Source organism: Saimiri boliviensis, chromosome 1, assembly GCF_048565385.1.
Source record: "Saimiri boliviensis isolate mSaiBol1 chromosome 1, mSaiBol1.pri, whole genome shotgun sequence".
NCBI lineage: Eukaryota > Metazoa > Chordata > Mammalia > Primates > Cebidae > Saimiri > Saimiri boliviensis.
This window is the reverse complement of record NC_133449.1, coordinates 3,123,803-3,144,538: the sequence shown is the minus strand read 5'-3', so window position 1 is coordinate 3,144,538 and position 20,736 is coordinate 3,123,803. Positions and strand designations below refer to the sequence as shown.

Sequence of the window (20,736 nt, the reverse complement as noted above, 5' to 3'; positions counted from 1 at the left end):
TTCTCTTTGAGGAAATCCAGCCGCTTCTGAGATTGTTGGAGGCTGATAGCTCTCAGCTGGGCTCTGCTCCAAGAATTGCCCTCAGCTGAACAGAGGCGCTTTGCCCAAGGTCACACCCCTCCTCAGGGACAGCCTGCATCCAGTGACGGACCCATAGGGGTTGGGGGTGGTGGTGGTATAAAGGCCTGGCTCTCTGGCCTTAACTCTAAAGGGCCGTCCAGCTCCAGAGCTCCCCATTGGATTGACCGAGGCCTCCACTGCAGACGTGGTACATTTCATCTTCTCCCTCTGCCCAGCCCTTCTTCCTTCACCCCAACTTGGAATAGTTCCCAGGAGCACTGTCTAGTAAGTCTCCTTCACATACCTGTAGAGCTTTAGAGCTCACTTCCCAGGTAACCTGTCTGAATCCTCTGTAACCCTTTTTCTGTCGGTGGTTGTTTCTTTTGGTTTTTGATCATGTGGTTTTGTCTTATTGTATGACTGGCTATTTTAATTAATTATTTTATTTTATTTAGACAGGGTCTGGTTCGCTTGCCCAGGCTAGAGTGCAGTGGTGTGATCATGGCTCATGTTAACCTCCACCTCCTAGGCTCAAGCAATCCTTTTGCCCCAGCCTCTTGAGTAGCTAAGACAACAGGCATGAACCACCATACCCAAATAATTTTTACAATTGTTTTTAGCCAGGACAGAGTCTTACTGTGTTGCCCAGATTGGTTGGCCAGAACTCTTGGACTCAAGGGATCTGACTACCTCAGTCTTCCAAAGTGCTGGGATTAGAGGTGTGAGGCCACCATGCTTGGCCTTATGACTGGACATTTTTGATTAAATGTTAGACATTTGTGTGTGTGTGTGTCCGATTTTAGAGACTCTGGATATTATCTTCCTCCAGAGGATTGACTTCTGGCAGGAGGCTGGCTCGTCTAGGAGCACTGGCCTGCTCCAGCCAGGATTGAGACAACCTGGAGCTTGAGTCTGTTCCGGCTGATCTCATTCCAGCTTGTCTTTACTCCTGGGCTGCATACCTGTGGGGTTTGTGCTTTCATCCTCTTCTCCCGGGTGGGCGCTGTGCTTGGGTTTTGTGCCCTGGGCTCTGTGAGTCTGTCAAAGCTCTCCTCAGCATCAGCCTCTCAGCCAGGCTTTCCAGGTGGGCAGATGCCTTTAGGGGAAGAGGGACCAGGTGCTGAACTCCCCCCAGGCTTCTTCCTGTCCTGGATCTTGGCGTTGCCTTGGTAGTTCTCTGAGGCCGTGAAACAGATTCAGGTTGTTCCTTGAGTTTTTCTAGTTCTCTGCAGAAGAGTTAGTTTAAACCCCCAACTCTGTATTGCTGGAAGCTATTTCCTGCAGTATTGTTTCTTTTTTTTTTTTTTTTTCAGACGGAGTTCCGCTCTTGTTACCCAGGCTGGAGTGCGATGGCGCGATCTCGGCTCACTGCAACCTCCGCCTCCTGGGTTCAGGCAATTCTCCTGCCTCAGCCTCCTGAGTAGCTGGGATTACAGGCACGCACCACCATGCCCAGCTAATATTTTGTATTTTTAGTAGAGACGGGGTTTCACCATGTTGACCAGGATGGTCTCGATCTCTTGACCTCGTGATCCACCTGCCTCGGCCTCCCAAAGTGCTGGGATTACAGGCTTGAGCCACCGCGCCCGGCTTCCTGCAGTATTGTTGAAGTATAACTGTCTTTTACCCTTGAAATAATAGTTTTACTAAAAAATAATTTAACCATTGATATGTAAATAATTTACATCTTTATTGCTTAATTTTATACCCACTTACAATTTTTTCCATATACAGATTTGAAGTGGAATTGTGCTAAAAGTGTGCAAAAGTCCAAGGCTTTTAATACATTTCTCAGTTGCTGTCCAGATACCCTGTACCAATGTACACTTCACCAATGGTAGATGAGATAAGCCGCCTTGTCAATCTCTGTTAAATCTGGCTTCATAAATGCGCATGCTTTTTCTTCCCTCCTGCAGGCACGTGCTTTAACACCTCAAACTGCAGAAACAGATGCCATTCGCTTTCTGGTTGGGACGCAGTCTCTTAAATATGATAATCAGGTAACTATTTTTGACAAATGTATACATGATAATTACTAAGCCTATTCTTGGTGTTATAACCGTTTTGCTCTTGATTTTCCAGCAACATTTGAGAAAAGAATTAATACCACATAAACAAAATAAACCTTTCAATGGATTTAAGTCTATCTTCAAATCAAAGAATGTTATCCATCTGTATGTACTGACTCAGTTCAGTAATATAAACTGACTCCATTTTGCATGACTTGTAGTTTTGTGCTGCTCTTGTGGCTGCATAGACTTTGCGTTATAGGCAATTCCCGTTGATCCAGGCCACTTGATCTCTCACTGCCACTTGATTCAGGCGGGCATACAGATGGAACCTTTTAGCTGTTCTGGCCACTGTAGCAGACACTCATGAGATCTGGATTCAGTTCATGGCCTGGCAGTAACCATGTGGCCTTGAGCACATGGATTCACCTGCTGGACTCCACTGTCCTCGTTGCTAAAGTGGAGATTGAAATGAGACACCGTGGTGACTGTGCAGATGTGCATTATCTTCAGCACAGGGAAAGTGTGCATGAGGCCACGTCAGGCATGGTCTGGGGACTCTGCCCTGCTTATCTGATCACGCAGGGGAAAAGACATTAAAGTAGCTATCGAACAATATGCAGGCCTGGATAGGATATAGTCAGACTGTCACTCTCATACGTTGATAAGGATTTAAAATCCACATAGTCACTTGGCAACTAATCAGTGATAGTTTCAGAGCTTTATAAATAAATGCTTATGTACTTAATTAGCAATTTCTGTATCCCAAACCCAGACAAAAATCATTATACACAAAGAATATTAAGTGCAATGATACTTATAGTCATAAAATATTACAAGCAATCAGAATATCAAAATGCGTGAACGTTAGGTTGCACAATACGAAATTGCCACTTGTTATGGCAGATTTACACACTTCCCTTGGGTTGAATCTGTTACTCACAGTAAATAGTATTCACTTATTACACTCATTAAAAGTTGCAAACTCCTAAGAAATATGACAACTTAAGAATCGTTAGATGATTCAGTGGGATGTTAAAACTGTGTTTACAGTATGATCAATGTGGTGTGAAAAAGCAAAGTACACGGTGAATTTCCTCTTAGAATAAAGACTGGAAGGACATAGGCCGAAAAGGACTAAAAATGGAGCCCAGGGTTATCTTCAGATGTTATTCACCTGCGAGATGTGCTGCCACCTGTGGATGCCTCAAACCTTGGCGAGTACTGAACCCTGTACGTCGAGTTTTTCCTGTCCTTACATATAGGGAAACTTTAAGTTATGAATTAGGCACAACAAGAGATTAACAATGTAGCTAATAATAAAATAGAAAGATGATTGTTACTTATGTACTATACTCCCCTTCTTTTCTTTTTTTGAGACAGAGTCTCACTCTGTTGCCCAGGCTGGGGTGCAATGGCACGATCTTGGCTCACTGCAGCCTCTGCCTCCTGGGTTCAAGCAGTTCTCCTGCCTCAGCCTCCTGAGTAGCTGGGATTACAGTCAGGAACCACCATGCCTGACTAATTTTTGTATTTTTTTTTTTTTTTTTTTTTTTTGAGGCAGAGTTTCACTCTTGTTACCCAGGCTGGAGTACAATGGCACAATCTCGGCTCACCGCAACCTCTGCCTCCTGGATTGAGGCAATTCTTCTGCCTCAGCCTCCCAAGTAGCTGGGATTACAGGCACGTCCCACCATGCCCAGCTAATTTTTTGTATTTTTAGTAGAGACAGGGTTTCACCATGTTGACCAGGATGGTCTCGATCTCTTGACCTCGTGATCCACCCGCCTCGGCCTCCCAAAGTGCTGGGATTACAGGCTTGAGCCACCGCGCCTGGCTAATTTTTGTATTTTTAGTAGAGATGGGGTTTCACCATGTTGGCCGGGATGGTCTCGAACTTCTGACCTCAGGTGATCTGCCCGCCACCTCAGCCTCCAAAAGTGCTGGGATTATAGGCATAAGTCAGCATGCCCGGCCACTCACCCTTCTTCTTCAGAAGCTGTGCAATGGTATAAGGCCTGCATGATGAGATGAAGTGAGGGGACTGATATTGGCATTGTGATGTAGTGTTGGGCTATTATTGACCTTCTGAGGATACGTCAAAAGCAGGATGATCCGGATCATCACGCCGTGCAATGTTGACGGTTGGATGTCTGGAGCAGTGTGGCTGGCTCAGGGCAGGTAGCTTTTGTAGCATGGATATGCTGGTCAAAGGGACGATTCATGTGTTGTTGTCTGGTGGTTTTGTCTTTCTGCTTCTAGTAAAGGCATGTGACATTGTTGAGCTGTTCATTCATCCAGTCAACAAATGCTTACTTCGTAGAATAACAGAACTCTTTAATTCCTCTTCTTTATGTGGTGGGCACACAAAAACTGAACAGATATTTGTGTCCTGAGTTCAGTGTTGAGTGAAATGGCGAAATGGGTAAGCAGTGACTCACAGTGTTATTAGTGTTACCTTCCGGTATGCCTGGCTCTGGATCTGCACCCAAATCTCACGTTAAATTGTAACCCCCAGTGTTGAGGGAGCGATCTGGTTGGAGGTGATTGGATCATGGGCGTGGAGTCCCCCTTGCTGCTCTTGTGACAGTGAGTGCATTCCCATCAGATCTGATTGTTTGAACGTGTGCCTGCTTTCCATTCACCCTCTGCTGTGATTGTAAGATTCCCTAGGCCTCCCCAGCCATACCTCCTTATACAGCCTGTGGCACTGGGGGTCAATTAAACCTCTTTCCTTTATAGAAACTACCCAGTCTAAGGTAGCTCTCTTTTTTGAGACAGAGTCTCACTCTGTCACCCAGGCTGGAGTGCAGTGGTACAATCTTGGCTCACTGCAACCTCTGCCTCCCAGGTTCAAGCAGTCCTTCTGCCTCAGCCTCCCGAGCAACTAGGATTACAGGCACACGCCACCGTGCCGGCTAATTTTTGTATTTTTAGTAGAGACGGGGTTTTGCCATGTTTACCAGGCTGGTCTCAAACTCCTTACCTCAGGTGATCTGCCCGCTTTGGCCTCCCAAAATGCTGGGATTACAGATGTGAGCCACCGTGCCTGGCCTCAGGTAGTTCTTTATGACTGTGTGAGAATGGACCAATACACCATCTCACAGTTTTCTCCGTGTCCTTGTCTTGCAGCGTCCTCTCTGTCTCTGCCTGGTAGTGTCTTCCCTGTCCCTGTTTCATGGCGTCCTCCTTGTCCCCGTCTTGTGGCATCCTCCCTGTTCCTATTTTGCATGTCCTCCCTGTCCCCGTTTTGTGGTGTGCTCCCTGTCTTGTCTCATGGCATCCTGCCTGTCCCCATCTCGCAGGGTCCTCCCTGTCCCCGTCTTGCGGTGTGGTCCTGTCCTGTCTCCTGTCTTGCAGCATGCTCCCTGTCCCCGTCTTGCGGTGACCTCCCTGTCCCCATCTCACAGCGTGCTCCTTACCCCCGTGTCGCGGTGACCTCCCTGTCCCCATCTTGCAGTATCCTCCCTGTCCCCATCTCACAGTGTGCTCTGTCCCTGTCTTGCGTTTTGCGGTGTGCTCTCTGTCCTGTCTTGTGGCATGCTCCCTGTCCCTGTCTTGCAGTGACCTCCCTGTCCCCGTCTCACAGCGTGCTCCCTGTCCCTGTCTCGAGACATCCTCTGTCCCCGTCTCGTGGTGGTATTGTGCAGTTCTTTGGCAGCTGTTTGCCATGGGTATGTTTGGAGCCTGCTGGGAGCGGCTGTGTGGGCAGTGCCAGCACTGAGGTCAGTAAAGTGGGCCCTGCCCTCACAGTCTTCCTGGGGCTCGCAGTTGGCTGAGACTGGTAGAGACTGGGAGGTGGGTGAGTGGCTGGAGGAGGCACCTGGTCTGGAGCAGGGCCGGTCAGGGCTGCTTCTCGCCTGTGGTCTTGGTCAGCAGAGCGGGTGTTCTGCTGAGGCAGGCGGCCCTGCACAGCGTGGAGCTGGTATGTGGCAGGATCGGGACTGAGACCTGCATGTGTCCTCTCTCTGCTCCCTTCCCTCCTGTGAATTTGCAGTTCAGCTCAGACGCATATGCTGGGGAGATGCTCTTGTACCTGGAGTGTGCACTTTTGTGCAGACACTCGTGGAAAGAGTGTACCCATGCTCTGTTTGGTGGGATGTCCCTGAAGTCAGGACAGCTCCATCCTGAGCAGCCTGGGCCTGTGGTTCCAGCTGTGAGCAGCCACCTGTGCGCATCTATCTGCGCAGAGCAGGAGAGACAAAGGAAGGCTCTGCTGGCTGTGGGTGCAGCCCCGCCCCTGTGCCTTCGGTGACTGTAATAGAGACCGACCTTCTCCTGCACAGTGGGAAGCCCCTGCCCCTCGCTCTGGAGCTCCAGTTCTGAGAGGGGCTGGGAATGGTTCATGGCTCCTGGCTCCCCTCAGGCAGTCATGGATTCCCTGGAAGTGCCCGGCACCTGCCTCATTACTCCACAGTGCAGCTGCGCTGGCTTTCTGGAAATGTGGCAACTGTCACAGTGGCTGACGTTCCTTGGAGGGACAAACTGATTTCTGTCTGTTTCCTCCTGGAGCATGGGACTCTGTTGTAGCTCCCTGTGCTCAGAGTGGGACAAAGATTTCTGGGGTCCTCACTCTCTTTCTGGGGTTCTCCTTCGAGGAGGAGCTGGAGTTCTTCTGGGGGGTGTGCGCTCATGGCGTAGCATGGGCAGGGATTTCCCCCCTGAGCTGCTTCAGCTGCTTCTGGGGTTGGCTTTTCCCAGAGACTTTCCCTGCATATTGGTACCCCCTCTTTCTTATGTAGATAAGGGATGAGTCTTAATCTTCCTTCTGGAGACCTCTGGGAGTGCCCGGGTGACAGAGGGGACCGGCTTTGCCTCTTCTCACATGGAAGCATTGCCCGGGTGCTGGGATCCTCATCAGTGGAAAGACTGACGTTGCAGAAGGGCAGTGCCAGAGCGGCTGGTTTCTTTCCCTGGGTAACTGCTTAGCTTCTCAGCTCAGCTGTGTGTTCTGCGTCTGTTTTGATTCACGAAACTTTGTTCCTGCAGGCTCTGCCTGCCAGTCCTGTCCTTGCCTGTGCTCAGAGTCACCAGGGCGCTTGGTCAAGATTCAGATTCCCAGCCCCATTCCAGACTCACTGAGCCTTGATTTTTTTCCCGCTTCTCCTGCCCTCCTCCCTTAGCCTTCTCTCTTCCTTTAATGCTGAAAGGACCTGGTTGCCCTTGGTCATTGAAGCATCACAGCGTGACCAGGCTTCCTTTCAGTGAGACCTGATCCAGGGGCTCCAGCCTGTGCCCAAGTGTCCCTGACTCTCATTTCTGTCTCTTACTGTCTTCAGTGTGAGTTTCGTCTTCAGGGGTCCTGTATTTATAGGATGCATCCCTAGATGGTCTGGTCTGCTGTATTTGGAAATTCTTTAATTGGTTCTTTCCAGTTCAACAAGTCTTAAGATCTAACATACAAAACGCTCTCTGATACTCCCCTTTTCCTTCACTCCGGAAGAATCGGTTTGACCCTGCGTCAGTCTGTTTTCATGCTGCTGATAGAGACATACCCGAGACTGGGAAGAAAAAAGAGGTTTGATGGACTTACGGTTCCACATGGCTGGGGAGGCCTCACAATCATGGTGGAAGGCAAGGAGGAGAAAGTCGTGTTTGACGTGGTTGGCGGCAGGCAGAGATGGGGAGCTTGTGCCAGGAAACTCCCTTATCATACTGCTGGATCTCATGAGACTTACTCACTGTCAGGAGGACAGCCCAGGAACGAACTGCCCCCATGAGTCGATGATCTCCCATCAGGTCTGTCCCACAACACATGGGAATTCCAGATGAGACCTGTGTGGGGACACAGTCACACCATATAACACCCTCAGGTCTACTGGTGTATCAGGCTGTTCTTGCATTGCTACATGGAAATACCTGAGCCTGGGCGATTTATAAAGAATAGAGGTTTAATGGTTCTGCAGCTGTACAGGAAGCATGGCTCTGACGTCTGCTTCTGGGATGGCCTCGAGAAGCTTCCAGTCATGGCGGAAGGCAGCGTGGGAGCAGGCACGTGACATGGCAAGAGCGGGAGCAAGGAGTGAGGGGAGGGTCACAGGCTGAAATGGCCAGATCCCAGGAGAACTCATTGTCACCAAGACATCACCCGGCCACGAGGGACCGCCCCCAGGATCCAACACCTCCCAGCAGGCCCTGCCTCCAGCACTGCGGGTCACAGTTCCACGTGAGATTTCCGCAGGGACAAATATCCAAACTATATGAGCTGGCATTCCCACAGGTCCTCAGCTGGGAGGGTTCTGTGGGTTTGAAGAGAAACGTATGACTTTGTCCAGGGTTTTTGAGTCCTGACTCTCCTACAAACAGCTTCTGTCGTCTTCTCTGTGAAGTCTTTCTGTGTTTGTCCCCTTTCCAATTCCTGAGCTTGAACCAATTGATGTCTTTTCTCCACTCTCGTCTGACTTTGGGTATGCATGCCTCTAATATAAGGCTTAACATTCGAGGATCCTGTTACTTCTGTCCTGTATTTATTTTTCTCCAGGGTCCTTGACACCTTGCCATCCCTGACACGTACTGTGAGGCTGAGGGCCATTCACTGCTGTGTCCTTTCAGTGCCTGGTGCTGAGCAGGTTATTGGATGGATGTATTTTAAGGAAAGTCACAGACTTCAGCAAATATTAGTTCTGCTGTAGCAAACATACTCACTTTTCACAAGGAAATCTTGTGATGTCCTGTTGGGCATCTATTACCTTTTCAGACTAACATCAGGTTCGTTTCTGTCTAGAGAAGTCACGATATCCAGAAACCCCACGTCTGGCTGTCCAGCTCCGGGATTTTGCTGCAAATTCCATCAGATTCCTGGCTGTACATATCAGGGACCATTGGGTCAAAACCCATGGCCGGTTTCGTTTGTCCCACTGATGTCACAAGGAGTCAATGCCCAGAACCTCTCGCGGGCCGTGCTGCCGCCCTTGGGCCAGCTTCTGAGTGGTGGCTCTCTCGCATGGGTGCTCTTGCACTGTGTTTGCCTGTGCTCGGTTTGTTGGGTGTCGGGGGGCAGGGTGTCTGTCACTGCTTCGGATGAACAAAGCATGCTGGGAGAAGTGCGTGTGGACTCCGGATCATGGGGTTTCCCCAGTCAGCTGTTTCATAAGGGTTTCCTTAAAGCACTTCTTGGGCACGTTGGTGATGGTGGTGGTTTTCACTGGACCTCTGTACCAGGAACAAGTCACACGTGTGCACCAATAGGCATCAAGGGAAAGATGAACATGGTGCCACAGCGCCCCCTTCCGCTCCGTGTGCACCCCGGTAGATCTGGGGAAAGGTGAATTTGGTACCACAGGGCCACGTGCATCCCTGCGTGTGCATCCCTGTCAAGAGAAATGAAAATGTAGTGCCACGGTGCCACCTCCCACTGTGCCCTTTCTAGTTTTCCTCTATGAATTGTGCCCTACTTCGCTTTCTGAGAATTTTGGTCTCACTATATGTATGCATATTTTTCTTTCCTTTTTTTTTTTTTTCGGAGACAGAATCTTGCTCTGTTGCCCAGGCTGGAGTGCAGCAGTGTGATCTCAACTCACTGTAACCTCTGCCTCCCAGGTTCAAGTGATTATCCTGCCTCAGCCTCCTGAGTAGCGGGGCATGCACCACCCTGCCTGGGTAATTTTTATATTTTATTAGAGAGGGGTTTCACCATGTTGGCCAGACTGGTCTTGAACTCCTGACCTCAGGTGATCCACCTGCCTCGGCCTCCCAAAGTGCTCGGAATACAGGTGTGAGCCACCACACCCGGTGGCTTGGTCTCACTGTATCGATTATGCCCCAAGAATTTTTTTTTTTTTTACAGAGTTCTACTTATGTCTTTCTGATTTTTAGAGTGAGAGGCAGCTCTCTCGACTGGAAGGAAGAGCTGGTACTTCAGGCCTGTTCTCTGCTACCAGAGGCAGCTGGTGGCATTCCAGTGACCCTGTTCGGTTCCAGCCTCCCCCGCAGCCCCTGACCATACACTGCGCAGCCTGTCTTACCTTGTGCGCAGTTCTGAGAAGCGTGCTCCTGGGGCACAGGGGGTTCCTGGAACCTGCAGTCTTTTTTCTCCCCACTGTCAAGTGTACTTTAGGGGCTTCATGGGCAAGGACTGTTAATACCCTGGGCTTTAATTGCCTAAGAGAGAAGCATTATGTGGTGGTTATTGTATGGGACTCATAAGCATTGGAAAATCTGTAACACACTTAATAACTATTACTTCCTGTTGATGTTCTTAGCTAAAGGACCAGTATGTGTTTCTGTTAGAACAAAGGGATCTTAGAAATGCAGTCGAAATATACAAATGCTGAGAAGAGCCCAAATGTACAAAAAGCCCAGAAAGGGTTGGTGACTTGCCCAAGGTCACACAGCCAGGAATGGCAGAATCCAAGTGAGAAACCAGGTCTCCTGACTGGCAGATAGCTTTCATGTCAGCACCGAGCTGAAGCGTGAGGCCGACTGTAGTAGAAACTGTGTTTGCAGGGTCGCTTGCTGTAACTGGGAGTAAAGAAACCAGCAGCCTGGGCCATGGTTGTCCTGTCCACATCTGGTCCCAGGCCATATTCTGCATAACTCTTAAGGGATTGCCATTGAGCAGGTGAGTTTAGTAATGGATAACGTGGCAGTGAAGCATCTCCTGTCGTCTGCCTGGTGGCCATGCACGGTGAGAACTGGGGAGGTTTGCCATCAGTGGCCGAGGGAATCTCCTGTTTGTGGGGAAGCCATTGGATCATTGACTTTCCCTAGGAGGGTGGCTCTTGGTTTTTAAATATCCAGTCTTAGTTATGTGCGGTATTTTTATTTTTATTTTTTCTGCAGAGATGGGATCTTGCCATGTTGCCTGGGCTGGTCTTGAACTCCTGGGCTCAAGCCATACTCCTGCTTCAGCTTCCAAAAATGCTGGGATCGCAGGTGTGAGCCACCGTGCCGCCCCCGCCTCCCTTTTTTTTTTTTTTCCCAATTCTCAAGAGTTTTTAAAAAGTTTCAGTTCAAAGCGCAGGTGAAGTGGACAGCGCGGCGGCCTCAGCTCTGTATTCAGCAGCCTGGCGCTGGCCCACGGCCGCACAGCGTTTCTCTCCCAGCCTGATTCTTCCAGGAAAGGAGGGAGAGGTGACTAAGTTCATCTTTATGGACTTACTAATAAATTTTTATAACTCTTTATTCTAAATCCTTATAGTGTCATCTATGGCCTTAGCCCAGCACTGGTAAAATCAACTTTAAAAACTTTAATGATGATTCAAAACGTCTGAGTTTGATTTTCATTGTAAATGATTAACACAGTAAAAAAATCCAATGTGGCATGAAAAGTTGAAAGTAACATTTCAGCTCTGCTCCCAGGGCGACGTCTTTCCGGGCCTGCCTAGATGGTGTTAACGGGTCTTTCTTTGGCCTCTGGTAATCTTTTGTGTTCCCCTTAGTTACGGAGTTTCTGTCTCGTGCTGCATGTTTTTGGAGCTGGCGTGTACCTGCATATGTTTATTCAACAAAGCAGTTGTTTATACTTTCAGGTGAGCTGGGTGTAGAGCGATGCCCTGAGAACAGAGAGTCCAGGTACTGGTTCTTTCTTCCAGCTGGGAACTGCCTCTCACTCTGGCTTGCTGCTGCTCTGCAGAGCAAATCCACAGGGCAGGCGGCGGGGCTGCAGAGCTCGCCAGGACCGGGCGTTCCTGTAGGCCTGGCTCTGCTCTGTGTAACTGAAGGAGCCCAGGCGCCTCCGCTCTTCAAGCCTCGGTCTTTTCACGTGTGTACTGTGGTTAATAGTAATATACTACAGGGCTATTTCAAGGATTAAGGCACTAAAGTGTGTCGAATACTTAGCATCGTGCCTGGTGCCATGTAAATTCAGCCACTGCTTTGTGATTTTTGCTGACTGTGGTTGGTGGCCTCCTCTTTGAACATCCCATGTTAAAACAGCTCGTGGAGACGTATACTTTGCACTACTCAATGAAGCATCCATACAATAAAGAAACGTGGGAAAATCTCCAGACTCGTTAGGCTCAGAAATGAAGGATGAAGACTGTTTCTGTTGCAGTGTCCCAGGTTAGACGTTGAGGAGGACGGGTTCCTGTCTCTGCCCTCTGTGTGCTTGCTGGCTGGAGGAGAGGAACCTAGAGGAGATGTGTGCAGCCGGGAGCAGAGTCTCGTTGGAAAGCTGTGCCTTGTGTCTTCACAAGGCAGAAAACAGCTTGATGGGGAGAAAGGCAGGCCCAGGTGGAGGGGAGCCTGTGGGGAGGAAGGAGACGGGAGGTAAGGTCCGCTGGGACCGGGAGCCAGGCCGAGGGGCCAGCGTGGGGGCTGTGCCTGACGTCCTGGTGCATTTCAGAGGAGCAGATTTGCAGGGAAGACATTTACATGCATCCCTTTTTTCAGTGCTAATGGATTTCCTGGTAAGTAGGAAATGTGAAAAATACTGAAGAAAAAAATTACCTAGCAACATAAAAATTATTTCTGATGGTCTAGATCACCTGTGGTTTGTGTTCACATGTGGTGGTGTTATATAATCATATGACATTTTATAGCCTGCTTTTAAAATGTACTACTCTTGTAACATTTTTGGTATTAGTAATTGCTCTTAATCATCATAACTTTTAAAGCTATGTCACATTTCATAATATACTTTTTTATACATTTATTATTTGGAGCAGATATAACAAAATCAAATTATTGTTTCAGTTTCAACATTTATATAGTTTTATTTACATATTATGACAAACCTTCTTCTAGAAGAATTGGACAAATGATAATGTGGAACAGTTCTAACATACCCTTCACTGTACTGGCTGCCACCACTTCGAAAAAGTTGGCTAATATAATAAATATTAACTGGTATCATGAAATTCTCATTTTTAAATTTTTAAGTCATTGGTTATAATAAAGAATGAATTTTCTTTATGTATTTGTGACTAGTTTTTACTCGAATGGATTTCTGCCTGTAAGGTATAACTGTAGCTTACCATGCATCTAAGTGCACAAATTTAGAATGTATAACTGGGGGCATCTTTACGCATGCACACACTGATTCCCCCCACACACGTACCCCTACACACCCACACAGCCATGCACCCACACCCTCCCACACACCTCACCTGCCCCACACCCGTACCTGCACACATGTGCATTCACACCCGTGTACACCTCCCATACCCATGTGCCCACACACCCCCACATGCTCCCTCACACACACCTGCACCTGCCCCAGCCCCACCCCCACACATCTGCACCTCCCCCACAGCCACACTCACCCACATATACACGTGGGCCACGTACCCATGCTCCCATACACCCATGCACATGCATAAGCCACACCAATGCTGCCACACACAGGTGCACCCCTGCATGCACACCCATCCACAGCCACGTGCACCTGTGCCACAGCCGTGGAGAACACCCTCGCGGTCCCCTCTGATTCTTGGAGTCTGTGCCAACTGCAGGCCTGCGGTGACAGTCTCTGTTGTTACCCCTTGGTTCTGCCTCAGGTCATCGCACAAGGCTCATCCTTGTGTCTGATTGTTCTCACTCAGCGCTGTCTGTGCGTGTGTCGTTATTTGTCATTACTAGGAGAATTGCATTTGTGAATATACCACAACTGATTTACCCATTCTGTTGTGTTTTATTTTTTTATTTTATTTATTTTTTTTGAGACAGAGTCTCACTCTGTTGCCCAACCCGGAGTGCAGTGGTATGATCTTGGCTCACTGCAACCTCCACCTCCTGAGCTCAAGTGATTCTCCTGCCTCAGCCTTCTGAGTAGCTGGGACTACAGGCACCCACCACCATGCCTGGCTAATTTTTATATTTTTAGTAGAGACAGGGTTTCACCCATTGGCCAGGCTGGCCTCAAACTCCTGACCTCAAGTGATCTGCCCGCCTTGGCCTCCCGCAGTGCTGGGATTACAGGAGTGAACCACCGCGCCCCGCCTGCCGGTTGTTGATGGACCTCTGAGGTGTTTGCTGCTTTTGCCTGTCATAAATATATCTGCCGTGAAGATTCTTGCACTTGCCTTTTCTTTGGGGTTTGTAGGGTCCATCCCCAGTTGTAGTGATGTGGGGTCACAGGACATATGTATTTCCGACAAATGTTTTTCTTGCTATCACTTAGTAATTATTTAATAATTAATAATATAAAATGTGTAACAGGTCCACAGAGGGAAAAACTGTTTATCGGTAAACTTCCCTTGGGCATGGAAAGGAAAAAACGCACAATAAACGTTCACGTATAGAAACAAGTGCTCTGTTAGTTTCTCGGGTTTTTAGATGTGTGGTTTGTAATTGGAAGCGGTTCACTGGGAATGGTTTTGAACCTGCTGTGAAAACCTCCCTGGCCCTGATTGGAAAGCGCAGGCGGGCATGCCCACGGGGCCCCTGCTCTGCATCGGACAAGCCAGCCATGTCCGGCTTTTCCTTGGCTCCAGGCCCTGGTGCTGGTGGCCCTGCTGCACTCCTGGGAGACTCTGGGCAGTGGCGGAGTCTGAACTCCCCTCTGAGCAAGTCCAGAATGACTCCTTAGGGGGACCTTGTATTAGTTTGTTCTCACACTGCTATTAAGAAATAACTGAGACTGGATAATTTATAAAGAGCGGAGGTTTGATTGGCTCACAGTTCTGCAGCTGTACAGGAAACAGAGCAGCATCTGCTTTGGGGAGGCTTCAGGAAGCTTCTGATCATGGCAGAAGGCGAGGAGGGAGCAGGCACCTCACATGGCAGAAGCAGGAGCAACCGGGGGGAAGGGTGCCGCTCACTTTTCAATCACCTGGTCTCAGGAGAGCTCGCTGGCTGTCGTGAGGACATTACCAAGCGGGGATGGTGCTAACCCATTGGTGAAGGCCCCTCCCCCATCACCCATAGTAAACGTGTCTCATAGGATCTCTTTCTCTGCCTTGTAAGCCAGAACCTCCCACCAGATCCCGTGTCTGGCCCTGGGATTACAATTTGACGTGAGATTTGAACAGGACACAAACCATATCAGATCCTGGGAAGAGCAGTTGGAAATAATGAAAGGGCCATCTGAGGCCTGGATGATGCTTCGGTGTTGCTGGGTATCGTGGGGACAGTTTAAAAACAGCGTTGAATGTTTGTTTTGATTGCAAAAGTATTGCAGAGTGGGCCAGGCACGGTCAGTCCCAGACCTAATTAGGCAGAAAACATTAGAAATACAAATACAAATAAAGCACAAGGAAGTGAAGGAAACCACCTCTGATCCCACCGTTTGGACGCCGCTAAGGTACCTGCCAGTTTTCTTGTTGGGACACGCACACTTTTTTAAAACAAACAAACCAAAAAAGGGTGTAGCATTCACACCGTTTCTTTCGTTGCTTTCTGCCTTATTTCTTTCATACATTCTCTTCTACAATGTGTATTACAGACATCATCCATGCCACTACATAGTCTACAGTACACTGAACGGCTTCGTAATATTAGATTGCCGTCAGGTACTGCAGTTTATTTGAATTGTTTCCTATTACCAAACATTTAGGTGACTTCTAATTTTTTTATTGCATAGTAGTTGACTTCTAATTTTTTTATCATAAGAGTCATTGCAATAGTAAATGTACTTGGATATAAATCTTTTGTGCAGATCCATGAGTATTTTCTCAGTACACATTTAAAAGAGGAATTATGCTTTCTCATTGACTCAGGTATTGGTAAGAAATTAAATGTGAAATCCTTTTAATTCCTCTAAAAAGTATCCTGGAAAGCATGGAGATAGTATATTTAACTTTTTTATGTAGTGGCTCAAATGTTTTACTATTTAAAAATGATAGGCACCAGTGGCTGTGGGACTTGTTTTTCAAAAGAAGAGGGAAGTGTGTGAATATACAGCCCTTCTCACCCTTGCCCGCCTTACTCATGTCTGATGTATGGGTTGAGTTCTGCCCATACAGATAGAGTGGGCCAGGCACGGTCAGTCCCAGACCTAATTAGGCAGCCTTGCCCTGCCCTCCCCAGTAGCCATACCCTGCTGCCCCTGCCTTCCCCAGAAGCCTTGCAGCAGGCTGGGAGGAACTTGCCCACAGGGACAGCCCTGGGCAGCTCTGGCCTTGGCACCAGCAGAGGCTCAGTCTTACAGCCACTTGGGGACACAGCGTTTGATGCCCCATTTCTTTCTTTTTTTCTTTTTTTTGAGATGGAGTTTCCCTGTTGTTACCCAGACTGGAGTGCAATGGCATGATCTTGGCTCACTGCAACCTCCGCCTCCTGGGTTCAAGCAATTCTCCTGCCTCAGCCTCCCAAGTAGCTGGGACTACAGGCGTGCACCACCACGCCCAGCTAATTTTTGTATTTTTGGTAGAGGTGGGGTTTCACCTTGTTGACCAAGATGGTCTCGATCTCTTGACTTTGTGATCCACCCGCCTCAGCCTCCCAAAGTGCTGGGATAATAGGTGTGAGCCACCGCGCCCCACCCTGTGCCTCATTTCTTTAAGACTGGATATGACCACAGGGCAGTCTTACGTAGCTTCCTATCAAAAATGTGCCACAGGGATTTTTCTACCTTATCTTTGGAGAGGAGTCCAGTAAGAATTAAATTATAGGAGTCCATACTGTTGTCATAATAACAGTTAATTAAAGCTGTATCTGTCATGAAATGTGCATGTGATTCTTCTTGGTAATCGTGATGTGAATGAAGGTACTGAGGAGAGTGTGAGATCCTGATGTGCTCTTTCCTTGTGTTTGTAGATCCACATCATAGATTTTGACGATGAAAATAACATTATAAATAAAAATGTCCTCCTCCATCAAGTGGGTGAAATCTGGCACATCAGTGCGAGTCCTGCAGACAAAGGCGTGCTGGCGACCTGCTACAACAGAAGTAAGTGCGGCTTTTCTAAGGTAATTTGGTGACTGGAGGTAATTTGTAAAACTGGTTTTGTATTGCTAGTGGGTTGACACATGACTTAAAAGATTTAACCATTAATGAAGGTGTTGCATACACAGAGAAGCTGTGCTGTTGTGAGATGTTTGCAGAAATTACTGGAATCTTAAAGATTCTAAGAACTGAGGCTGGAATCAGCTGTTCCAGGAACTTTGACCCCTTGGTCAGGGGAGGACAGTGCTGGAGGTTCTTACGAGGCAGACACCGGTGTCCTGATGCGGAAACCGTGCTGTGGGAGCAGCAGGGATTTGCCTCTTTCCCATAGTGTCTCAGTGACCGTCTTCCAGTCCGCTGGTAAGAGCAGTTCCGTGCACACACGCTGTGGACTGGGGCTGTGTCTGATAGGCCTCTTCCTGCCCGCCATTGGGCTGTGCAGGCTTGCAGGGCTCTGGGGCCGTACACCTGTGTCAGTGCAGACATCTCAGTCACTGAACTGAGTGAGCCTCCCTTTCTCCAGTCCTCATTCTGTCGTCATCAGTAACTACTTTCTAAATTCTGGCTCTGTGGAGAGATACCTCATAAACTCTTTCTCTACTGTGTAAGCCAGAACAAAGTCTTTGTGGTTTTCGATATGCAGTTTCTAGAGTGTTGCCTTCATTCGTCCCACAGGCTGAATGACTTTTTAGATACTTTTAATGCGTTCTTTCTGATCTCTCACATACCCTGGCTTCAAAATATTACGGTGTAGGGATTGCATGGCTTGTGTATCAGGCAGGTCACCAGGACACCCTGGTCTCAAATTCTGTGACTAGGCTCTGCCTTCACCAAGTTCTGTGTATGTTTCCTTCCACTTCATTCATTCATTCATTCATTCATTCATTCATTTATTTGTTTATTTAGAGGTGGAGTTTTACTCGCCATCCAGGCTTGGTTTACGAGTAAATATCTCAACCTTGGTTCTCTGCAACCTCTGCCTCCTGGGTTCAAGCCATTCTCCTGCCTCAGCCTCCCGAATAGCTGAGATTACAGGTGTCTGCACAGTGCCTGGCTAATTTTTGTATTTTTAGTATAGACAGGGTTTCACCATTTTGGCCAGGCTGGTCTTGAACTCCTGACCTCAGGTGATCTGCCCGCCTAAGCCTCCCAAAATGCTAGGCTTACAGATGTGAGCCACTGCGCCCAGCCCTCCTTCTGCTTTAACTTTATGGCTGCCCTGTGTCTGCCCTCTGAGGGCCCTGCCTTCGGCCTGGAGGGCAGTGTGGTGTGTGGCTGAGTGAGGCTGTGCACCTCCGTCCTGCCAGCGGGAGGTTGGGGGTCCGAGTCTCCTTCATTTTGTCTGCTCTCTGTGCTGATTGGCCCAGCTGACAGTGTCTCAGCTGAAATACGTTTCTCAAGAATTGGTGTGTCTTCAGTAGATTTCCTGGGGCTTCACTTCCTCAGACAAGAACCTAGCTGCAGATCTTTTAGAGATGATCTCTTCTCTGCCTCAGTCTCCTGCTCAGATGGCCAAGGGACTGCTCTCTTCACCCTTGACCCATTACTTCCACCCTTCACCCTCTTGTCTGCTGAGGATGTGTGAGGCGCTCCCTCGGCTTCTTGAAAGGCTTTTCCAGGGACTGCGCTCTGACCTCCTGACCTTCCCTAGGCTTTAACCACATGCGGTGTGGCCCATCCTCAGCCTTTTCTCAGGGACACACGCTCCTGACAGTCGGGGCATTAGTCCATTCTCGCACTGCTATGAAGGACTACCTGGGACTGGGCAATTTATGAAGAGGTTTAATTGACTCACACAGTTCTGTCGGCTTCACAGGAAGCTCGACTGGGAGGCCTTAGGAAACTTACAATCATGGTGTGAGGCGAAGGAAAAGCAAGGACCTTCTTCGAAGCCAGCAGGAGAGAGAGCGAAGTGGGAAAAGCCACACACCTTAAACGGCCAGATCTCCTGAGATCTCCCTCGCTGTCCCGAGAACAGCACGGGGGAAACCCACCCCACAGTCCGTCACCTCCCACCAGGTGTCTCCCCTGACATGTGGGGATCACAGTTCGAGATGAGATTTGGGTGGGGACACAGACTCCAACCGTATCAGTTAGGCTTTTCATTTCAGCACCTTTGCTGCTGAAGAGGCTGGGCTTGGAGTCACTCTGCCATCAAACAGCTCTGCCCCCACTTGCCCTCTTCTCCACCCTTGCCCTGTCCCTGCACCAGGAAATGCTGGAGTGCAGGAGCAGCCTCAACATGACAGGAGGCGCCTCCACGGCCCTGCAGGGCACCGCCTTTCTGCCTCCTGCAGCAGGTGCCCGCCTGCCTCCTGGGTGCTCCAAGCAAGCTCTGCTCTTTCTGTGGCTCCTCAGAAGCCTTCCAGCCTCTACACACTGCTGGAATTCAGCACTTCTCCCACATTTCAGGCATTTGTTACCATGGCCCCTGCTTCCATAGTCATTATACACTGCATAGGAGATTCCCACACACACACAGTGGCTTCCAGCAGCATATACCTCTTCAGCAGTAGGCACTGGCCTGGGGTCTCCAGGCTGCCATCCAGGCCCCACCAGGCTGTGTCAGGGCTCTCGCCTGATGTGGCCCCTGGGGTTGTAGGATCAGGCTTGCTTCCTGGCTGGCTGCAGGGACCGCCCTCAGCTACTCCCTGCTGTCACTGGGCTTTGCCTTAGACTGCCAAGTTTGTGGCAATTTATAGGAGCAGCAGAGAAGGAACACAATTGCCAAGAACTCTTGGTTTTGTTCTGGTCGTCCGCAGGCGTAAGTTGATTGCGTCCTTCAAGCTACCCTGGCTCTCGTGATTTCCAGTCGTGGCTTTCAGAGACTGACTCTTTCTGCTGCCAGTCTTTGAAGGCAGTGAAGCTCTTCTGTTAAATACTTCCTTAATCTGTCAGCCTCTCGAGGAAGAAAGACAAAAGTGTTTCACAACATTCATGTCTAAGTTCCAAGAATTCCGTTTTATTCCTGCCATAGGCAGAACTGAGATTTCCGTCCCTCATGGAAGGCTGTTTTCCCGTGTGAAATGCTGCGAGCGCCTGCTGTCACAGGAAGGGGCCGCACTGCTGCTTGGCGTCTGCTTAGCCCGGCTCTTCACCCTCTGAAGTGTGGTGCCGTGCCTCCTCTGAATCAGGCCTCTTCAGTGGTGGTCATGCCCCTGGGACAAGGCACCAGCCCCTCCTGCTTCAGGTGCCTCCAGAAAAGCCTGGGGTCATAGACCTAAGCTCGCTGTGTGTAACGCAGCGCAGGGAAAACGTTTTAGACACTTCATGTGTTTCGCAAACACACTTGTGCTCTGTTCATTTTGCAAGTAGCTTGCCTGTAAGTCACTAGGCTTCCACATTGCAATGAATCAAATATGAATTAATCCAAAAGCACCGCAAACATAGATTATACGGGATTGCTTAAATTGTCACTTCGTTATAGGGAGTCTCTCTGCAGAGATCAGAGTTGCACTTTATCCTCTGTCTGCCAATCGCGTTTTCTCCTGTTGTGCTTTTACCCCACCCGCCGGGGTGGGAGGGAGCTGCCCGCGGCGCATGCTCCCGCTGTGCTGTGGACTAGGGTGTGCCTTCAGAGAAGCTCCTGCCGCCGGCGGTCCCTGGAGCCCCCGCGTGCTTTCTTTGTCCCTGCTCTTTTGCAGCCCTTTCCTTCTTTCTGTTTCCATTAGTTTGTAGGATATTTTGGTGAACTGTAGCATCTTTTAATGAAGAAAGACTCAGGGCTTCTGAGACACGCCTTTGAGCACACACCCAGCGCCGGGCAGCGCAGACAGTGTGGGAAGCAGAGCCATAGGTGGCGAGGGTGGGCAGGTCCCACAGAGCCAGCTGGTGTGAGTTGTTAGGAGTGCCCTCCCTCCAGCACGCAGTTGCCCTCTTCTTTCCTTCTTCACAGGTGTC

General features: G+C 49.1%; 1 protein-coding gene across 3 annotated transcripts in view; it reads left to right on the top strand.

Moving 5' to 3' along the window:
- The window catches only part of EIPR1 (EARP complex and GARP complex interacting protein 1), a 168,296-nt gene that overhangs the window by 12,427 nt on the left and 135,133 nt on the right, over positions 1-20,736 (top strand). For 2 of the 3 annotated variants that reach the window (XM_010350084.3, XM_003939428.4), the window contains exons 2-3: positions 1,977-2,060; positions 16,707-16,839. In XM_010350084.3, coding sequence (XP_010348386.1) covers positions 1,977-2,060; positions 16,707-16,839 — 217 coding nt within the window. The remainder of the gene's footprint in view (positions 1-1,976; positions 2,061-16,706; positions 16,840-20,736) is intronic. The other variant, XM_074393507.1, reaches the window with a different exon arrangement.